Source organism: Dermacentor andersoni, chromosome 1, assembly GCF_023375885.2.
Source record: "Dermacentor andersoni chromosome 1, qqDerAnde1_hic_scaffold, whole genome shotgun sequence".
NCBI classification, from domain to species: domain Eukaryota; kingdom Metazoa; phylum Arthropoda; class Arachnida; order Ixodida; family Ixodidae; genus Dermacentor; species Dermacentor andersoni.
In genome coordinates, this window is record NC_092814.1 from 28,690,239 (window position 1) to 28,713,693 (window position 23,455).

At 45.9% G+C, this 23,455-nt stretch overlaps 1 protein-coding gene across 1 annotated transcript; it reads left to right on the plus strand.

Moving 5' to 3' along the window:
• Positions 1 to 1,495: 1,495 nt before the first annotated feature.
• Positions 1,496 to 21,886, plus strand: LOC126545481 (uncharacterized). Its single transcript, XM_050193369.2, has 5 exons — positions 1,496 to 1,570; positions 10,532 to 10,737; positions 16,738 to 16,809; positions 20,676 to 20,882; positions 21,356 to 21,886. Exons 1-5 carry the CDS (start codon positions 1,555 to 1,557, stop codon positions 21,623 to 21,625), a joined length of 771 nt encoding a protein of 256 aa, XP_050049326.1. The 5' UTR covers positions 1,496 to 1,554; the 3' UTR covers positions 21,626 to 21,886.
• Positions 21,887 to 23,455: the final 1,569 nt, after the last annotated feature.

A 23,455-nucleotide genomic window follows, 5' to 3' on the forward strand; every position in this document is an offset into this window, starting at 1 on the left:
AGCGGTACAGATTGACTACATTGTGTTCTAAAGGAACCAAATATTAAGCATGGCAAGTTTCGGGAACCTTTATACAGCCAACATGGCCAAAATGCGAAAACATACTTTGGAATCCCTGACGTCACGGTGGCGTACAGGCTCTGGGGTTTCGGCGCGAAATTAAAATACTGATACTCGGACCTTCATTTTCTCATCTAATAATCAAACTACTTTTTTGAAATGACTGCCTGCAGGGTTCTCAAACAATGCTTCATTAGTCTAAGCTGATTTATTGTTTCGCTTTAGTGTCCCTTTAAATACACCAGCATGAAATTTGTAATTTTTCCAATTTGGCAGCAGTGCTTTTGGTCGATAGAATGACAAACTTAAATTTTTTGCCGGGGTCCTTCTAAAACCGAACAAATCTTATCAGGAATTTCTTTGCGGCGTATGTCTGCTCTTTTTTTTTATCTTTATACTTTTCACTGTCCCACAAAACCCGCTGTTTCTAGCAAACCGCATTTTCTGTTCTCGTTTGCCCTCACGCCTTTCTCCATTCTTTCGTCTATTTCTTTCACTTAGTATAATGTGAACGTTCCTTTCTATTTTACTTCCGATAGTTTCATTTTTATGTTGCCTTTGTGAACCTGAGCGGAATACTTGTACGTAGAGACGGCAATATTTACTTGTACAATAATCCTGCTTTGAGCAGATGGTCATTTGTGTTCAAAACTTTGAAAATTTCACGTAAAGAACTTCATGCAGCAGTCGCATTGCCCGATCCTTAAAGTACATGGTTATCAAAGGCGTCGACTGTCTGCAAACTCGACCTCACTGCTTAGAGCACAAGACGGTGAAAACGCATTATGGCTTGTTAGCCAGATCCGCAGAGGGAGCGAAGAGGGGGGAAAAAAAAGCAAGGAAGTTAGTCTGAGATTGGACCAGGAGATTGCACAGGGGGATATTAAGAGAAAGAAAAGGCAATATAAAAGAACGCCGATCAGGCACAATAGGCGTATGACGAACACTAAGATAAGTAATACGATTTGATTTGATTCGGTGATTTCTTCTTGATTACTCCGTTCAAGACCGTCTCTCGTTCTGTACACGCTGTCCGTTGAGTCGGTGTCAGCGCGCCTTCCCGCGCATATTGCCGACGCCCCCGCCGTTGACTTGTGGTAGCCAGCGGGTGCATGATTCTTTCTCCCAGGCACGGTCCCCGCGCGCACGTAGCAGAACCTTGACCCATAGACAATCAGTGAGTAACTGTAATCCCTGCTTCATTCGCCTGTAGCCTGGGGTGCTAATTGTTTTTCAACCGCCATCGACCGGTTCTCCAAGCGCTCCCAGTATGAAGCACTGAGCTCTGTGGTTCGGCGCCACCCCGAGGGATCCAGAGCCCGCCATGATTAGGGAGTAAGGGATTTCGTGGTGTGCGTGCCATTTGCGTGTGCGCTCATGTGACCGCCTATATAAGCGCCCATCCCTGCGCGTCACTCGGCGAGTACACTGCCTTGGAGCCGACGGCGTCTCCAGCTTTCAGTCGGGTCTCGTCGAAGGCGCATCAACGACAATATGGTTCGAAAGCCGGGTAAGTTCTCACCTCATGAAGCTAATGAGTTTCGCAGCGGATAGGATGCCGCAATGTTGGAACATAACAGCCGGTTGGTAGAACCTTCCCAAATACAACCCGTGGTTGTGGCTTGGTGGTTCTGCTGCTGAGCACGAAGTCGCGGGTTAGGTTTCCGGCCCGCATTCCGAATGCAAAAGCGCTCCTGCACGGTAATCCGGGTTCAAGCATCGTGTAGGTGCGCGAAGCTAATCTCAATATTCACGGCGTCCCTCTTAGCCCACAGTGCAGTTACTGGACGCTAAAATCTACAATTAAATTTTCCCATATCAAATGGAGATGGCGCAGCAGGGTTCGACTGATAAGAACGCAGCTTTCTTTAACATCGAATTCACTTAATCCGCGGCTGTGTGTGCTACATTGTTTATTATGATAATTAGTACGGTACATGAACCTGTATTCACAAAACACCTCTCACCTTCAAACAGTTACTGACTGACCGGCGCACGGTGACCCGCCACTTGTGGTAAAGTGATTGGCATGCTAACAATAAGATCGCCGCGGCGACGACCAATCGTAGATGCCACTTACCTGACAGAAATTTTGTGAATACTGGTCCTGGTCGTTACGTTCGAGTACAAAAGAAAAAAGACTTCATTTTCTTTTTCAGGGTTATTTAATTTCTGATGCAAAGTATAAGCGACTGCAGAAGCTGGCGTTGACGAGCTTTGGGGAACCAGTTCACTTATTTCACGCGTTTATTTTTTATTGCGCATACTGACTGGAGCACCGCAATATATTTTATCTTCTTCATCCTCCTCCTTCGGCAGTTACGTATCAGAATCGCCACTTTTTTCTTGTGCAGGGTTCGCTAAACATAGAACCTAACATCGCTAAATAACCGTTAAAAATGCTACCAGCAATGAAAACGACTATACTAAGCAGGCCGTTTTACCTAGGGCACATACCCTAATATTAAGCTTGTGATTACTCAAATGAAAAGATGAACCTTTCAATTCGTGGGCCAGTCCACTTAGAAACCCTTATCGCAGCGGGCGCCCACCCTCTGTAGGCCGATTCGATGGTCTGCGCTTCATTACGGAGAGCGGCAGTGCTTACCTGCGCTGCAATAGGCCACGCGTAGTTCAAGATAGTGCCCTCCAAGCACTGCCACGTCATTGATGATTTGTATATTCAGAGAGAGCATGAGAACATTAGGGCTTTCGCCTGTTCTGCGAATCCTCTAAATATTCTCGTGGTCTCCCTAAATCTACATGTGATGCATCCATTGAATAACTGCACGCCGCGGGTACACAGAATATGTGGACTCGACGCTCTCGTTCCTGCTTTCATTCTTCTCTCTGAGAAAGGGACTGAACGCTGTGTCGCGAAAATTTTCGCACTGAACGCATATTTCTAGGGTTCGGGACCGTAACGGCAAGTTTTTTAAGAATGAACGCGAACCCATCCTTGCTTTCTCGTATATTCTTATTACTGTTGCTAGCACGAGGCCTTCAAGGCCAGACTCTTGGCGGCATGGTGTGCTCAGAGATGATCATAATGAGAATGCCGTAGTATACGATGGGTGGCGATTATTAGAATTATGCATTCGTTATCTCGCGCTTTTTGATGTACAAGTAGCCATGATGAATTGCCGGGCAAGGCAACAAGAGTTCAGGATCGCCAGTCAGCCTCTAGAATCTGTCAAGGAGTACGTTTACCTAGGTCAATTACTCACAGGGGACCCTGATCATGAGAAAGAAATTCAGAGAAGAATAAAAATAGATTGGAGCGCACTCGGCAGACATTGTCAGATCCTGACTGGAAGCTTACCATTATCATTGAAAAGGTGTACGATCAATGACTTCTACCGGTGCTAACATATGGGGCAGAAACTTGGAGACTGACAAAGAAGCTTGAAAACAAGTTAAGGAACGCGCAAAGAGCAATGGAACAAAGAATGTTAGGTTTAACGTTAAGAGACAGGAAGAGAGCGGTTTGGATCAGAGAGCAAACGGGTATAGCCGATATCCTAATTCTCATTAAAAGAAAAAAATGGAGGTGGGCAGGTCATGTAATGCGTACGTTAGATAACCGGTGTACCATTAGGGTTACAGAATGGGTGCCGAGAGCAGGGCAGCGCAGTCGAAGACGGCAGAAGACTACGTGCGTGTGATGAAATTAAGAAATTCGCAGGCGCTAGTTGGAATCGGTTGGCGCAGGACAGGAGTAATTGGAGATCGCAAGGAGAGGCCTTCGTCCTGCAATGGACATAAAATAGGATGATGGTGATGAGACTCTTGTATCGAAGGGGCCTTCGCTAGCTGCCCGTTGGGGTGCAAGACAAACTGCACCTATGAAGCTAAATAATGAGTCAGCATAACAACACGTAAATATAGGCCAGTGTACGCAGTCACAATTAACTTAAGGAAATACCGGAGAGTGCGCGTGGCTGCCTTCGTGAACAGCAACGTACCGATGTTGATAGCCCGCAGTATCGTCCCTTGTAGCTTTTTGTGTGTGCACTCTATGAAATGAGGAATCGTTTATTTCAAATCCGTATGGTGAAAACTGAACTACAGAAGCAGTTTTCTTCATTCTAATGACTTTATTAGCTTCAGGTAAGTCGTTCAGGTCCGCCAACAGTATAGACACACGAACTGAAACTGAAACCCTGAAGTTCTCTGTATTTTCTGTATTTCTTTTCTACAGAGAATGTGGGAAACAGTAGTTCGTGCCTGAAATTTTGATATTGAAATGTATGCTCTTTTATTTTTCACGCTTTTTGCGCTCACATTATGTTTGATATGTTGGAAGTAGTATCACCGGTTTATCCTACTGTAAGCCTTGTAAAGCGGGTCCGAACCTCTGTCATGTGAATTAACTTTCACTTTTAGTTCGGACTTTCCCCCATTCAATATGAAAATAAACTCAATTCAATTCAACTCGGCGACTGTGATAGACCTAACCTCGGCTGAACACGATCGATAACGGCTCAAACTGTGTGTGCGGATGGCGAGGGCTAAAGTTCGTGCAGCCAACAACGCAACACCATTTGCCTCACTTCTCTTGCCCGTCCACAGAGAACCTAACGTTTCGCGACAGCAACTTCTCTCGCCAAACAGTAGTTTATTATCACTAGCTCACTCCTCGGCCTTGTCGTCTGCCATTGATTCCCAGCATGCAGAGCGTATACATCCTTTTACGTCATAATACAACGTGGCCAGTATACTGAAGAGCAGGCAAGGGAGGTGGAACAAAAAGGAATGAACGAAATTTATTCATAAAAAATCTGCGCAAGTCTCAAGCCTGATGTTTTTAAAGGGCCCCTCACCAGGCCCCATAGGAAATTTTGGTTATACGCTGGAAGTTGTTACGTGTCCTCTAGGGAGCGTTCTGCCGCTAAAATTTTTCAAGTCGGCTCATTAATAGCCGAGATAGAAATACCATTATTTCAGTGCCGCGAACCCATGATTTCAGCAGGCGGGCTCCACTACCAAGCAAGACGCTCTCTTCACTCACCCCGTCTAGCCTTCGCAAGCGAAATTCATTCCCTGCGTTCTCACATGCCGGATCTCGAGGATCGCGTGACACATACGTCACGAGCCCCGCCTTCGCTCTTTTTTTTCTCGCTTTTTTTTTTTTTTCGGCGATGCGCACTTTTGGTGGCGGCGTTGCGCAGGAGCCGTTTCGCGCAGCACCCGATTTTGCGCGCTGCGCACAAGCACATATGACTAGCGGTACAATTCAGTGCTACACAAATACTGAGGCAGAACAAGCGGATCGCAGAGCGTGATCACGCGCTGGAACACGGTAGAAAATGGCATAGTTTCGGTACCGGCGCACGTGACCGCACGACCGTTGGATCAAGCAGACGAAGCGGAAGTACATCTCTCGTGCTTGGGTGTGAAGTAAAGAAAAAACACACGCAGACATCCCGTTTGTGTGTTTTATCATTTCTCTAAACTTCAATTCGTCAATTAAAGCAATTGATCACACAAATAACAGATGGTGCCTTGAATAATTCCCGAAGTCACGTGTCACCACGAGCGACGTCACACTGCGGACTCGAGTACGCAGGCGCAGGGACACGAGTACGTCATCCTTTGGCTTGGAGCGCGGCGGCTGCAAGAAGAAGGAAAAACGGCGTTCGGTTTGAAATTTGATTTCTTTCCGAGACGCGTAGCCATGTAATACATGCCGACACGATCATTATCACGCAGTGTATGCTCTGCAGCGCGCTTGTCAGCTCAAAATGGCCGGATCTGGTGAGGGGCCCTTTAAGAAATGACGGAAGCGTGCAGAAGAACGCACTGAGCAAATTTCATTCCGATCCATTGACAATGAAAAATAGCCGGAGTTGCCCTTTAACAAGCATACACTTAAGACGGGATAAAATAAGGCAAGCACATGACAAGCGTTAACTCCCAACTGCGAGTTGGCGCTTCTCGTTTGCCTGCCTTCTCCCGTCCCGTCTTATGGTGTGAGTGTTAAACCTGCAAGCAAAAACCAATTAGCCCAGCAACACGTTTTTTTCCAGCTATCTTTTTTCTTTATTCTTCACCTTGAAGTAATCCTACAAACACGCCACCCAATTCTCTCAAACACATTCACAATATGCCAGTCATGTAAAAAATAAATGCACACAAAGCTTACGAATTTGATGGACTTAAATTGGTATCTTATGACCATGCACAATTACAATGACCCGCCGCTGTGGTTTTGTGACTATGGCGTTGTGCTGCGGAGCCCGAGGTCTCGGGTTAGACTCCCGGTGGACGCATGTTGAGGGAGAAGAATACAAAAAATTATGTTAACAATAAAATTGGCAGCCTCGCCGAAATTGCGAAGACTGACAGTGACAGCAAGGTTTAACGTTGCGCTTGAACCGCTCTGATGGTGTTCTAAATATATGTGGGTCCGAGTAACGCGGGCGCGACATACGCGAGTGCGCCAAAATTTCTGGCACCCATAAAAGCTTTAACGCACCGGGTTGGGCCTGCAATGGCATCGCACAGGCGCCACTACAGTGCCCGTAAAGATCAGCGCCAGTAAAATTGCTTCACTTTCAGGTTTGAGCCGGGAGATTGTTTTGCACTTTTACTATTTAATAGTCTGTCAAGATTTAAGATAAAAAGCCATGCGCGGTGAATATAATGTTTTATAGCATTTGTTAGCGGGTTGCTTTTCTCAAGCTTCCGAGGAATATTTTGGTCTAGAACATAAGACTTGGTTTGAGCAACTTTGACAGTTGCATAGTATACCAATCTATCGTGCATATACGGCATGCATAAACCATGGCCTCCGAGATTGCGCGTTTGGCATATTTTGGTCTGGCCGTCACATTCGCACGAAGATAGCGTGGGCGCTATTCTGGACATTCCGCCATTTTCTTCGATGCATGACGTAGACGCGACGCCAATAAAATGGCGTCGATGGTCCCATTTTGCTTTCGTAACGTGACGCCAACTTGACTTTTTGCCTAAGAAGCTGAAATGAAGACGCTGAATGTAAGGTTCTCGGTAAAGCAAAGCAGTTTTCCTCCGCCGTAAAAATAAAGCCGCTGGCTCAAAGCGCATGATTCTTCCATCGAAAGCGCTTCTCGCTTCCGTCGTGTGCTGCGTACAAGCCGTCGTCTGCTTCATTAGGTAAGATGCGTGTCCCCAGGAAATGGAATGAGTCATCGTATGTTGGCGCCAACGCGCTTGTTTCCTACCTTGAGACAACATACGCGACCTACCAGTGGTGATGCGCGCGCGTTCTAGGCCACGTTATCGCTATCTCGTGAAACGCAAGCGACTCAGCCCGACTCGGCTGGCTGAGAAATGGCCGGATATCACCGATAGCGTTGCGCGCGCCAGAGATATCCACTAGCGCGACGCAAGCGCCGGCGCTGCCATCTCTTGTTCACTTCGCTGGTTATTCGCACCGCGGGAGGAAACTTCAAGGCGCCGTCTTGTGTACATTTCTTTTTATAAATTAGAAAGACGCCGTTGTCATAACTTTTGATTGTGCGAAAAAGCATTAATCTTGATTACAATACAAATGCAGCTGTGAAAAGTGGACAACATTGCCGAAAGTTTGCTATGTTCAATCAATATTATTTCGTATAGACGCGTTCTTTTAAAGAAATGATGGCCCCAAACACAAATGCCAACACCACCCGAGAGCGGTGCAAATACTATGAGCACGCGTTATGAACAAAATATTTTTATGGCGCCAAACAACGGGGAAAATGTGGCGATACGCATCCCTCTCGGCTGCCATTGCATATGGCTGCTCATTAGCATAATTCGCGCGGCTCGTCGCACCACAAATTATGGCGGAATATCTCAGCAATGGCGGCCCAGCGCAACGTCACGCATCTTCAAAATGACGTTTCCTGTGACGCCCTTCCTGTGACGCTCCTCACGGGATATTCCTTCAGCCAATCAGCAAGCTGGCATGGCGGCTATCTTGGATCGCCACCACATATTCGCGAAATTGCAGATGCATTGCACTGGCTTCTGTACGCTACCGCTCACATTCTTTTTGAAGCGCTAACGTCGCAATATACCTGCCAAGGACGCAAAAAATTCAAGGACTTCAAGGGACTAACATTACCCGGTGCCTGACTTGGTAGTTGAAGTCCGCAGCGCGGCGGTTTAACAGTAGCAATGAATAGAAATGCTTTTTGAAAACAACGTCTCCGTCAGCGAGTTACCCTCCCCCCCCCCGTTCTTTCCGTATCGTGTATGCGAATTTCTACGTTTTTTTTTTTTTTTTTTTTTTTTTTTGTGGGCCGATGCCGGAGATAGGGCTGTCTAAAAATGTGGGTTGATTCCAATGGTAGTACCGCTTTAAGCTGTGGGCACCTTCCGTTAGTATGCGCATATTGGTCGATCCCGGAGGCAATGTGGTTTAGACATGTAGGCCCATCCTGAACGCAGCAAGCTTTAGGATGTCGCAATTTCACCCGAAAGGCGAAGCGTAGATGAATATAGCCAATTAGCAGACAGCTATACGTAGTAAGAATAGTAGCTTTATCGCCCGTGTAAAATCGTAAACATTAGTTTACTAACCAAATTAACAAGCATGGTGTCACGCGCGCACAGGCAAACAAATAGATCTTACTCGATGAGCGCGGACACTCGCTGTCAAAACTCTGGCGGGAAGAAAAGCGCCTGCAGCAGCGAGCGAGTTGACCTTCGTGTTGCCTCTCGCTTCAGCGCGAACTAAACGGCGCGAACACAGCGCACACGAAGCTGTAAGCACTCGGCGCCCTCTGCAATCGTCGAAGACCGCCTTCGCGACACGCCCCGCGCGGCCGCACCAGCAGCCGCCGGAGTAGAACGCCCCCTCCCGAGCGCAAAAGAAGCCCGCGCGCACACACGCGAAGTGCCTCGAGCGGCCACTCGCGCGGCAATCTTGCGTGCATTCACGGGCTTCTTTCGTGCTCGGAAAAACACATTTATGTAGCACGTATTGATCAACAGAAAGCTCTATCGGGAGTTTTCACGTTGCTCTACAATTTTCTCATTGACAATTTTCATCTAATTATAATATTTGAGAAGTTCATTAATTGATTAAGTCTAATTACGTAGTTAGGCGGAATGCAAAAAATAATTTGAGTATCTCGAAGCGGCGGCAAACAACAATACCTTGGTTATGTCCGGCTACGTGACATTTACATATTTTTAAATCTTAGTGCATGATAGCTTGGACACCCTGTATAAACCGCGAAAGTTCGCCAATCGGAGATCCTTTCAAACCTATAGTACAGCCGGGGTAACTCCGGCAGCCAGCGGCACTCAAGCATACCACGAGCCAAGCCGGGTATGGCGTGGTGTACCGAGGATATATCACGTGATGTGCACTTTTGGCGAGCAGGGAGAGAACGACATCAGAGGAGGTTGCTTGCGGAGGCCTGGCGTCATGCTCCCTCCTATGTTTATTTCTTTCGTCCCTGAGGCAAGCATACGGCACCTTCTCTGGTGGCGACGTCGTTTCGAACCGACTCCAAGACGCTTCAAACAGCCGAAGCGTTGTAACATGACGCCATCGACATTGGGGTCTCAATGCGTCCTTGAGGCCCATAGCGAACCCATAGATCTATCTGCTGCCTTTCTAATAGCGACGAAACTCATCCCAGTTGTAATCGCATGAAGTGCTTTCAAATTTTCATTTCTTTATCACATTATCACAAAAGCTGCTCGAATATCTAACATATAATATATGACTCGAACACTGCCGCTTCTACTTGAAATTTTTCTACGATAATTTGGCATTCAATTCTCCCGAACGTTTTCATCTGTCCGAATACATAGCGAGCGCCTGGCCGACTGAGGCATACAATTTTCTGTCTCAAGCCAGTCGTGAAGTTGCTGCGAGCGACCGCTGCGAAGAGCATGAGTATGTTACATTCGTAATAAATGAGTGAACAATGAGCATCAAAAAAAGACGGAAAGACACAGAATAGAGACATAAGATTAACATTTATTCATAGAATTATTTGAACCACTATGTACGTCGATCCTGTCTTCGTTAGCCTCTACACTTGGTTGACCCTTTCGTTTTAATGACTAGGACTTGAACTGACTCCACAGATTTTATTTTGCTTTCTGTATATTTTCTTGAGTAGTTTACGTACCTGTTTCCAAACGTCAAGTATTCAACGTCACTCCACCAGCACGTATAGCCCGCTATGGTGTCTATGGCGTTGCGGTGCTAAGCGCGAGGTCGCATTGGGTGCACGTTAAAGAACCCCAGGGGGTCATAATTAGCGCGGATTCCTCCATTACGGCGCACCTCATAATCATGTCGTGGTTTTGACGCGCAAAATTCGAGGATTAAATTTTTAAACACGTATGCGAGAATGCCGGCAGGTCTGGTACTTACCACATATTGGCAAAGAATGGAAAGACACCCTGCACCTTTCGCACTAAACCGCTATACACGCATTTTCGTTCTACGGACATACTGCAGTAATTATGACCCGTGCAGCTGTGCAGCGCCTGCTGTTGCTGCTCGTGCTGTCCCGTGGTGGCGGAGACGCGCAGGAGATGCGCGTCGAGCCCGGACAGGCGCCGCCCGAATGCCGGGACACGCACGGCCACCTGCCCGGCGGTGCGCTGAGCTACGGCTACACCAAAGCGCTGCTGGGGCGCCTCGAAGCCTGCGTCCTCTTCAACCGACGGTTCATGGCAGAGGTATGGGCTGGCTTCCGGGTCACGGAGATAGGATTCCTACGTACCGCGTTCCGCGTTATTACTCAGGAATCGAGAGGATTCAGTTTTGTGCCACGCGAGTCATCTCTCCTTTCGTCGGAAATTTTTCATTTAAATTTTGAACGAAGAGAAATGTTTTGTGAGAGAGGAACAGGAGATCAGCGACTGTGACTTTATCAATGTCCCGTAGGCTGCTCTTTACTGGGGGAAGAGGAGAAGGCGTGGAATAGAGAGCTGACAATTCCTTTATTCTGAAGTGATAGTTTGCACCGCATCACACTATAGTTAGTAGAGCTCACGTACTCAAACTCATTATATTTACTCTTCTTGTGTCCAGTCAGAGTGAACGTACTACACTGGGAGTACGACAACTCCCGAAAATTGAGTCAAATGTTGCACTCTTAAAAAAGTGCACACTCTTTCGGGCGAATCTTGCCCCCGAACAATAATCGTCATCAGCCCTTACGCACACATCCTTTTTTTTTTTTTTACTCTCTTCCTATCAGGAACCCCTATGTCACTCTGATATGCGCATTCCTTTCGTGAGCTATAAGTGGCGAAGGCGCAGTTGCGTTAAATAATGGAAATGCAAGCAAGAGAGATGACGAACAGGGTTTGGAGACAAGGAGCCCTAAAGGTCGCAATTTTTCTTACAGTGCTATATAGAACAAACAGCTACTACCGCATAATGAAGTCGAGATCATTCACATTATGTTTTGTGTGTGACTACAAAGAACATTAGTAATTGCGGAGGGTGTGAGGAAATAGCTCGTGCGAAGAAATTAGTGGGAGGAAAAAGTTAATTTCCTACTCGTTACAGGTCCAAATAAGAGACCCCACGTCACTTCAGTGGCAGTTTCTTCAAGTGGCGAGTAGTTATATCCATGGCAGAACGAGTGCTGTGGTGCCTCAGTCTGACGACTTGTGGCCAGTAAAAGAACTCAACCCCACTGCGGGAGCTTTCTTTCCTGAAAGATGGCGACACCAGTACGCTGGCGTCGCCAAATTGTTCCCGCCCAGGGCCAGGTGCGGCATGTGCGTTCACGACAGTGTTCCTCGTTTTCACGAGAATAATGAATTCATGCCAAATTACATTTTTCACATAGCGGACAACACAACGTTGTCTTATCGTGAGATGCGCTCTCTGCGAAGCAGTGTTATACGGGAATTTTCTTTAAATGCAATGCACCTCCTTTCGTGCAGATGTAGACGTAATGTCGCCGCCATGAGCGCCGAGTACACGGTTACGCGGTCGAGAAAATGGAGGTGTGAAAATATGCAAGGAGCTTTTCGGCGATATTTTAGTCATTTATCGAGAAAAAGTGTCCGAAATCGGGCTTTTCCTGCCCGTGAATAGGAATTCCAAGTCCTAGTATGAATCATGCCTACAAGAAATTATTGTCGGCATTTTTCCGAACTAGACATGCGTTTCTACTGAGAAAATGGAAGTCCATGCCCCTCATTTATTCTTACTCTTGTTCAGCGAACCATAAACTCGTAGATTTTGTCCAAAATGCTGGAATAGTCATGGCAGTTTAATGTTACAGAGGCTTATGTGCATCTCACGCGGAAGTGCTGGTTAGAAAGTACCTTGTTAAGTGAATATGGTGCGAGTCTAATTACAGAGGCTGCGTACAGCTGTTCTGGGCGAGTGATAGACTCACTGGAAGAATTGCCCAAAAAAGCACGAAGGCAGAACATGGGCAACAGAAATAATGGATGAACACTTTTGTCCATCCTCTCCATTCCAATTTAATTTACAACTTCACAAGAAAATAACACCAATGTGGGTCTTGTGCTCTGTGTCCATAATTAAGACAAAATGTTTAAAAATAATACTTTATTTTGAAAATTTGAAATACGATGACGCGAAATTTATGGTGCCTTAAAAAAATCCACTGAGCACTTAAGCGTGACATGCTTCTGGCATAATATATTATAACAAACAGAGATAATTCAATTGTATTTTTATTCTAGGATTTTATTGCATCGGTAGCATTGGAGGTTGGCAACATTACTAACAATACCTCTGGCGATTTAATAATGGGCACGAAAAGAAAGCCGGCTGTTGACTGCCGTAGACGATGACTGCCAACTATGCGATTACATATCTGTGCATGACACATGCGACGTATCCGTGTGCAGTAGAAGCACCAGGAGTGTACTTCGGCAAAACGCAGCCTTACGGGTCATACGACTGGTGGCAGCGTCGTAGCAGTGAGTTTCACGCTTCATTCTTATTCTTTTTTTGCTCGCGCCCTTTATTGTGTTTCTACTTACGTTATCTCATTGAGTTGTCAGTATCCTTTTGTCGCTCTTGCCCACGAACTGGAGTAGCAAAGTGAGTAAACTTCGCTTTAGTCATCCTGTTACCTTCCTTTTTTTTAGTTATTTTTACAATTTTTTTTTTGCTCGCCTCTTTAGCCAGGTTGATTCTATGCGTACGACGCCCGAACTCACCATATCGTGGTGAGCTTTGTTGGGTTCAACATATCCAACGACATGACCGAGAACTCGCAAATCAACTCAAAAACTTGTGAAAATCGTCATTTTAGATGGCTCTTTCGGTTCTCAGTTGTTAGCGTCTAGTACGACGAACGAAGGTCAAGTGACATATCGTAAGAGGGATGCAAGGGCAGAAACTCGAAACTTGAACGCAACCGCTGCTAGAAGCGCTGAAGCACCGTTTCTTATAAATATCTCATCACAGAGGAAGAAAGTAATGTATTTGAATAACTGGAGTCTACTTTCCCAGCCACACATAATGCACGCCGCGCTAGGGCTTCTTGCGGCCACATTTATTGGTCAAACCGATGCAAAGTTTCAAGTGTGAAAGCTTAAAAAAATTACCAAATTTCATGCAGAAAAATAAAGAAGCTCGCGAGCAAAGTTATACATGAATCGGAATGGGGAAGTTAAGTGTATGTTAAAAGATATTTATTTTGTTTTAATAATACGTCTCCTAAGTACATAATTCTTTTTATTATCTCAAAAAGGCATAGTGGAAATGCAAATACAAGCATATATTCATGGCGAACCGAGCATTCTTTTACTTGTAAATGCGGTTTGCCAGTAACGCGAACGTTAACTGGTTTAATGCCCCGGCATGTATGTTTTCGCAGTGTTGCCGAGAAATATAGCGATCTTTTTTTTTTTTTTTGCGTTCACAGCACGTTTCCAATGAATCTGTTTTAGCAACCCATAAATTCCTCAATGGTAATGCGAACCTGTGCAGCTCTTATAATGTGCACGTTGTGAGGCACGTCGAGTATCACCGGGCTAAGAATTAAAATGTTTTACCACTTGGTGTTGAAGTGACAAGAAATTTAAAACTTATATGCAAGAATTTTTATTATAAATATTCAAAACCTGGGTAGAGTTGGTCCCAGTGAACTTGCACTTCTTGCGATATTGCTTGCTGTGTTTTCTTTCTTTTCTTTCTTTTTCTTCCTGCGTCTGGCCTATAAATGTTTGTTTTCCACAGGAACTGGTCTGTTGGCTATCACTCCACTTACTGCGTACACACTTCACAGTGTTCATGTGGCTGAAAAGAAAAAAAAAAGGATCTCATTTGATCCGCTTTGACTTACGGCACTGCTTGCGTTTTCAAATAATTTTTCGACAGAACAGCCTTAACTTGCTGGTAATTAATATAGAGGTGCACCACGCAATGGCGCAGCAACGCAGCAGTACATAATTTCGCGGATATCGGTAACAATTTTATGGTCAGCCACCGGCTTTCAGAGCTTACCGTCTGCATCAAAAAACCAGTTTCTCATAGTATGCGACGCTTACACAAAACACGGGGCACTGTACCAGTGCAGGTTGTAGTCGTTTGTTGCTAGTTCGTGCGTCGTTGAAGGCGCTAAGCAAGGCGCCTATGCGTGTTCTTGTAGCCTGGCACCTGCGTACTGCCTCTCACAAGTTGATTGTGTGCTTGCAGAATCTTCAAACATGATCCTAACTTCCCGAAATGTCTTCGTGCACGAAGTTTGTCAGCGGAAAGTGCAGACCAGACGCATTTCGAGAGATATATTGTGAACGCGATTTGTTTCTTCACGCAAAGTGATGTAGCTGATATTGTAGATGAGAGAAAGAAGCGAAGCTAGGCAGATGGTGTGATTCATCGAGCAGATAACCGGTGGTGTGGCAGAATAGCGGGTGCCAAGGGAAGGGAAACGCAGCCGAAGACGGCAGGGGTGATCTGATGAGATTTCGGGCATAGGATGCATAGTCGAGTGGCGCAAGACAGCGGTAATTGGAGATCATTGGGAATGATCTTCCCATCTCCCAGCGATACAGGCAAAATAGTCTGTTAATATGCCTAGCTCTCAGTGAAATAAGCTAATGAGGAGGAGGAGGATGATGACATCGTTGTGTCATCCCAGTGCGGACGTGTAGTTGCATACAGACAGCACGTTCTGCCGCAGGGCCTAGCAGGACATATTTGCTCGTACCACAGCGAGTCCGTCGCAAAGATTTTCGCAATATTCGGGAACGATTCATAACAATCCCCTCCTTACTGCGCACGTTCAGTACATCATACTGTCAGATAAATTTCTAGCGATGAAATTCATGAACATATAATTCGAATAGTAATAGCTTCTGGCTCTATGCCAGAAATAAGTTTAAATACTGCTTTCTTTTTTTCTTTTTTGCAACGTGAACACTGTGAGAGACCCTCTGAATCGAGCACAGTTTGTCCATGAGTGAGGAGAGCAGCCGTATGCCGAAGCTGTGTCAAATCTTTGCTCCTCGGCGAAATACTTCTCGTGTGTGAATTCTCTGCTCCTCTGTTGCACTTCGTGCCCCAGCCATTAATGTGCATAGGTATTACCTAGCCCAAGCTTCCAGCCATACGCTGAAACGTTGACTTGTTCATGTAGACAGCTAAGAGTTCAAGCTTAATAACCTAGAAGCGAAAGTCACAGCAGATGGTAGATGAAGCACAGAAATGTACGTCTCTGGTGAGCTGGTGACAGAAAGCGCAGGGATGTTCATGCCGTCGAGGCCATAAATGAAATAGGTGACCTACAGTGCAATAAACGCAAAGCCGTGTAAAGCCGCACAGTTTTCTCACTGCTTAGCCAGTAGGCTAACCTTCTCAACGCACACATTTACTCTCATAAAAACCTCAGCGATACAAATAAACGTTGTCTAATATCTGACGCTGCTAAATTATTTATCTAGTGATGACATTCTTCATTTTCTGTACGGTACCAGTTTACCTGTAGGCCATACTGTGAGTAAGGTGGATCTATTCGCAAGGATTTAGTGACTAATCACTGACCGCGACTTGCATTCGGCGTAAAATAGAAAGGCCGCATAGTGAGGCATTCTCTATAGTTAACATTTATTATGCATTATTTTGTTTTATATTTATTTACGCTTGCTACTTGTTCACGATCCTTGGCCGTGAAAATGTAGGAGCAGAGTCCTACGGCACTCGAGCAGATGGAAACAACGGCAGGCGCTCGTAAAAATGATCTGAGGGGACCGACATGTGACTCGAACTGCTCGGATTTTATTCTGCGCATTGTAAGTGTCTACAGGGACACTAGTAAGAAAATCAAACTAAGAAAAAATAAAGGAACTTGGACGCTTACCTTGCCTTCTTGATTTTGCACTTTCCTTAACTTTTTTCATCTCTTAATATACTATCGATGAAGAAAAAAGTGACGAAAAGAAAAGCAAAGCGAAAGATTTGAATCTGTAAGACAACTTTAAGTTTAGCTTAATCTTTAAGTTTAGTTTAATCTAAACGAAAGGAATTAGAAAAGAAATCTGTTACTCGCCGCCGATGGCACAGCAACCAGTGACGCCCTAAATGTTTTTCTTTCAACCCAGCGAACTTGTCTTGTATTCGTTTGGCCTCACTGGCTCTCGTCACTGTGCCTGGCAGACGCCGTTCGCTCGTGCGCCAAAGGTGCTGCAGTTTGACGCACACGTTTGCCTTGCCTGCCCACCACTTGTGCTATGCAGAATCTGCCTATTGAACTGCCGGACCTGACGGTGCCGCCCAAGATCCAGGTGCCACCATCTAGTGAACTAAAGGTGAGTGCACGCGTCAGCTTACGCATAGAACAATGGACATGACGTACTTGCTGACATAACGCGAAGAAGCACGTGTGCACGCTGTCTGGCGTGGGGGCCGTGTTATGCTGGAGGAAAAAAAAAAAAACAAGTGTTCGCACCGACTAATTCAAAACATGTCTGCTGGCTGAGGAGTCTGAGCACGACTCGACAGCGTTGCGAGGGGCTGTTCGAATTCGGAGATGCAACGCAACACGTGCCATACAAAGGGGAAGCGTGGAGTACACAACCGCATCAGCGCATGCATGCTTTAACGTTTCCTAGTAAGGCGAAGGAAGAAAATAACAACGCCTTCCCTCATGCAGATACGTTTTGATTGACATATGAGGTTTAACGTGCCGAAGCAACAGCTGAGCTGTGAGGGACCTCGGCCGTTGTGGACGATTTTGATTGTAATATTGACACGTGGACTTGTTTATCTTTTCCAGTGAGTGCTTTTCATCGCTTAACAAATGTTATCGCTCAGCACGGGAAGCGTCTGCATGTATCGGAAGTTTCGGGAATGTTATGGATGGTTCTATCCGCTGTCTGTTGTCACCGAACCTTGTGTAATCCAATTTCATGTACGGTGTAGAACTTTCTGGAAGACACGCGAGCACTAGCGATTACTCTGGAACGTTCGATGGCTCGTGTATAAAAGCCGACGCGCTAGGCCGGCAGATCAGATTTTCGATGTTCACCGACCACGTTCGCCGCTATCACTGTGCTTAGAGTGTAACTTGGTTTCGGGGCGCAAGTTCGCCCAAAGAAAAGTTAGTTACGTCATTCACAGATTTGCCGCTGTATTATTCACAGTCACTACTACGTGGCAATATCAAAGAAAGCCTCGCAATTTCTGCGCTTTCAAAAGTGACACATATGCTAACTATAGCTTCCACGTGATTAGTGAAAACTTCAGCCAACAATTATTAACTCTTTTGTTTGGGTCGTAAGAACGGCTAGAACAGAACAGGATTTATAACCTAAGAACCATCGTACAGTAAAGGACACTGTGTTGGCCTACGCTGGGCCAGAGGCATGTGTTCCATGTCAACCGGATTATGATAATAGTGATGATATTAACTAAAAGAATGAATTAAATTGTCAGCGAAGTAAGAAGCTCTAACGTGGATGCAGTTAAGACGATTTCATATGAAACGCAGTTGAAGAACGCTTTCACACTTGCTTTTCTAGTACTTTAAAAGCGATAATCATTGTAGGGAACCAGTCTACTGTAGTTAACATGAACCGATCTTCTATATCTTCTATCAATCAATGCAAAAGAAAGAGATAATTTATTACAGGATGACCTGAGCTAACGCGTACTGTTGTGCCACTTTACATGGAGAAAGAAAATAGAGGAAAAAAGCGATTAAGGATGATAAGTAGTTATGTAGCTATGTGTGCGCCCACCTGCAGAAATGTGACCTTCTGTCAGTGTTATCGGACATTTGTTCATTGCATTCACTTGTTTGTGGAACTGTGCCTGCATGTGCGGGCTATTCGGCTCTCTCGTGCGCTTTTTTTTTTTTTACTCCTGTGGTAGACATTGCATGTCTTCATGGAATTTCGCTTTCTGCGGGGTTATTTAAGTGCTTTTCCAGCTTTCATATATTATTTGCCCTGCGACGAGCAGTAGCCGGTTTACGGCAATGTAAAACTAAAGGATACATGCCGATTATATAAAACAGGTAAGCGGGATGGCAGTTGAACAACCGTACGCACTGCTAAAGCCGAAAAGCCTTTGACTCCGGAGAAAAAATAACTTGTGAGGGTACGTGAAAATGCGAAAATAAATATCCACTTATTATTGCACGGAAAATGAAATAGAAGTCTGAAGCAACCTCAATGAATGGTGGCAAATATACCACTTGGTCCTTTTTTTGTTTTTTAACAAGCTTTTAATCGCCTGTGGCTGCGGTTTTCCATGTTGTCCGATGGACTTAAGCGTCTAAAATTACCTGCGTGAGAAACCGCAATGTCCAGGCAGCAGTTCTACACTAATTAACTTTTTTCATTATTCTGTCTAGGCTGCATGTTTCAACTGCATAAATGAAGCCGCTTAATAATGACGTATCCACTGAGCAGAAATTTCGGGTCTGGCACCGCATTAGAAGTATCTGTCCCCAAAATTGATTAAAATGAGATTAGCATTGCAGTTAATATTGTTGCGGAGTGTTGGAGGGAGACTTTAAGAAACTGTTAACTGGAACACAAGGGTATTTGTAACACATTTTGGGGACAGATATCTCGAAAGTGGCCGTCGTATTAGGAATAGCAGGTGGAAAAAGAGAAGGAAAGTCAGGGAGGTTTCAGCCAGTGTAAATAAACCGTTCCTCATGTTATCATGAGGAACGGTTCTTCGAAGTAGTTTTATGTCGACTACGCATTGGGCACACACAGCCCACTCACAATTATTTACTTACGAAAGAAGACACACGAACATGCGAGAAATGCCAAGAACCACTAACAGTTATGCGTATATTACTGACATGTACACACATTGAAGTACACATACGAAACCTTTTGCACAAGTTATATCAACTACACATGCCTTTACACCCTTCTTTAATTTTAGGTGATGATCCGCTAGTTCCACTATCTGGTGTGCGTAAATTTCTAGACCGATACTGGATTTTTACATAAAATATAGATTATTAACATAGCCTTTTCCTTCCTAGACTGGATTTCAACACACCTCGTGTTTGGCGCAGCATAGCCTTAGCCGCTTTTGCACCATTAAACCACATTCAACAACAACAACAGCATCTCTTGGGAATTGTGGCCACTAGTTTTCCTGTTCGGTAGGAGTCGGACGCATTGGCGAAAGCGAACGGCGTCGGGGAGATGGCGAGCGCGTGGGCTAGCCGTGACCCCGAGCAGCTTTCGATTCTGCTGTAGCTTTCAATGCCCAGAACCGATCTCGACGTAACTCACTGGAGATCGCAACGTGAATGGCAGTCATTTCAGCAATTATCTTATCCTGAGAGGTTCTGCGGGTGGTAATGGTCCTCTGTCTTCTGACTTGCTTAGCGAGTCTGGTCCATGCCGCCACGTACGGTTAGACAGTAACTTATCTATTGAAAATCCATGTGTCAATAAGTCATTATAAATTGCGGATCCAAAGTTAACGGATGCCACGCACCCCGTATACGAAAGCACGCAAGCAGCAAAGTGTCTAGTCGGCACACGCTCATTGTCGCTGACATTTCCTGACTAGGCTACATAAACCGCTTGAATGCAGACTATAGTCCTTTTTGAGTGCAGCGTGGTTTTCTTACGGCTGGTCGAAATGAATTGCTATGAGCACATTCGTCTTGCTGATTCACAGGCGCTTTTGCAATCTACTGGGACTGCCACCGAGATCCGACAGAGTTCTGTTCAGCAGCCGAGCACAACTTCTGTAGTTGGCGCGGCATCTGCTGTAGCCTTGTCGGCGGAAGTTCAGCATGTGCCGCCATGTTTGTTTACAATAGGGGCAGCGCTAACGCTTTTTTGCTTCTGTCCTTTGATTCTCACCTCCGCCTCTATATTCTCAGATCGGTTGAGCAATCGGGTAGGGCATGCTCCCTCGGGCTCCGGTCTCGAGCGGATCCTACGTTGTTGCAATCATAGGCAGAGCGGTGTACGAATCAGTCCAATGTGTCACTAACTGCACATGTTGAACGTGCGGGTATAGAAGAACGCGCTCATTGAACTGCCACCTGTTGCGAATACTGGAGACAGCTGGCGTATGTGACCACTACCAGCTTGCGACCAGGTTCACGCGGTACTCCCGCGTTCTCAATGATGGCGCCCTCCGAGGTGTGTGCGCCCTTCCAGCGCGGGGCGCTTTCCCCCTTTTGTAGCGACTGACCGAGGAGCAGGCGTTCCTGCGCATCTACCAGCTGCTGGTAGCGTACACCACGTTTGCCCAGCACATGGCCAACACAAGCCATGGTATAGCGAGCTGCAGCGGCCACGCCATCGCAGCGACCAGCAAGCGCAGCGCCGCGGGCGCCGCCACGGCCCTGCAGGTGGCGACCAACAGCCAACGGAACGCCGACCAACTGCAGGTTAGTGCAGCTATTTTTACTTCTCCGTTTGCGATGTGCGTTCAGAAGTCGTGCGGAGCGAATGACTAGAGATACCGGAAGTCCGTATCTTGTTTGTGTTGCGGTCTTGTGTACGACCACCAAGATGTATTCTGAATATTGGAGAAAGCTGAATAAGAAGAGCGCATAAATTTTTCTGTTGTCCATGGACAAAATTTAAAGAGATACTCACCCCACATAGCATATTTTTAATAAAAGAAATATGTAATCACTTAAGCACACAATTTAATAACTTTGGGGGTATATTTTCGGCCGTTCTCTTCACAATACACGAAAAAAGAAGTGAAATTTCTGAGTTTTATTCATGACCACGGATGCTTTAGCGTTCTATAGCGTAGCCTTGTTGTATACCTCTGCGTGTATGACGTGCTGGTTTCTCAAAAGAGTTGTGGAGTGAGCGCCAAACTTTAATACGTGGCCGGTGGGCGCTGCAGGAGCTCCGCTGCGACGTGCGGCTGTCGAGCGCGGCGCACGGCAGCCAGGCGCAGTTCGCGGCGGCCGATGCCAGCGCAGTGGGCCTCATCCTGGACACGTACGCGGACTGCTCCAAACGCCTGCTGGCGCACTACAGCGTGGCAGTGGGCGTGCAGCAGCTTCTGCGTTCAGTGCACGGGTACCTGCTGCACTTGGTGCGCCTCAAGAGCCCCTACCCGGGAGCCGACAACGCCGAGCCCCCCGAGGTCTTCGAGCAGGCCTCGTACTGAGACTCAGTACCGCTTCACTCGTGTCCCTCGCAAGCAAGGTGACTGGCCAAAGAGGTCACCACCTCTGTCTGACCAATAGTCGCCAGGAAAAAAAAGAAGAGCAAATGTGGCACAACTCCTAATACATGCCAAATGTACGGCCACTATCAACTGCAGTGTGCCAAACTAACGGCTACAGTGAGATGGAAAAGGACTTTGTCGGCTTCGTAGCCCCTTTATGACTCAATAAAACAAGAGCGCCTTCGCCCTGCGTTGTTGGGAGACAGCGTCCTCCTTCCTTTTCTTGTAGCTATTGCGCATGAAAGTCCTTTTTTATAACAGAAACTCTTTTGTTTATGTAAAGGTTGTTGACGGCCCGGAGCATGACAACTCCTATGTTTACACGAAATTGTGTAGCGTACGATACGAAAAATTGGCAAGGAGGTCATGGGATAGTGACGGCTCCCAGACATAAATGCAGATAGAATGGATGGATAGGAAGAAGCGAACTGTTTATTGGGTGAATTTGTGACCAGAAAGCATAAGCGACATAAGTGACAACGCCAGCGGTGAGCATAGTTGGCAGTCGTAAAACCACCGTAGAACAGATAACAGAGCCCGAGTACTCTCTTTTTAGTGAAATCGTACGTTGTGTTACTCGCGTCGGTTCGGTAAATTATATACAGCGTTGGCGACATACGTACAGTCTCACTATCATGGTTGCATCTCGGTGCCTATGTGACGACACACATTAACAAAGATGCTGGCATAACGAGCGCGTCTTGCGCGATAGCGGTAATGTGATAAGAGTGATAATTCGGTGAAGGCGATCACCGGCCAGAAATAATAAAATAACAGACTCTTCACAATATCGTGGAGTTTAGTAGAGTTCGTTTTATTTTTTTTGTCTCTTTTAGCAGCCTTACTTTTTGTTGAGATAAAAATAAACAAAGAAGTTGTCGCCGTTTGCTGGCGATGGCTACCTCTTTTCGCTTGATTGATAATATAGGATAAAAAATTAATAAAGATTAATGCTTGCAATATGTAATGCTTCAAAAACAATAATAAAGATAACAGACATCTAATACGTAAGAGCGAAAGTCTCTTTCCAGAAGTTCTCATTTGCCGCGAAGTCCGTGTACACATGTTTTAAATGCACGGATGAGACAATTACTCACGACGCAGTATAGTCGATAATCGTCACAAATTCTGGCGTCTTCAAAGAAGTATCGAAGTGATTTCGTAACTTTGTGATGCACTTTTGAAGGCCATGGGCCTAATACTTTGGCAAGTGAGAAAAGCTGGTGCGAGTCAATTAAACTTGGCACTTGTTTAAGGCCTTATCCATGTGTGGTGTGCTTGGGACAGTCGAGTATTAGGTGGTATACACCCTCGTCGTCATGACGGCATGGACATGTTGGAGAGGTCGCACGCTTAATTCGGAATAAGCAGTGCTTGGTGTAATCAGCTCCGAGGCGGATACGGTGTCGATGCGTCATGGAAGCTGAGGGTCTCGCTATTGCTCAAGGTGTTGGTGAACTGCATATAGGATTGAAATCTTTTGTACTCTCTGCGAACCAATTTGACACGCACAGCTCTCACTTGAGGCCTCGTACTATGCACCGGGTGTCGGAGGGAAATATGAAAATAAGGCGGTTTTTCGAATTTTCATGAGCCGCCTTTTGCCAACGCATCCGCTATTTCATTTCCTTTGATTCCGCAGTGACTTGGAACCCACGGGAATACCACACGTTGTTTTAACGCTGTAGCTGGAGTAAGTTCTTTTATTAGAGCGCATGTTGCATGTGCGTCTATTTGCACAAGAGTGGCATCTTAAATAAATGTAAGAGG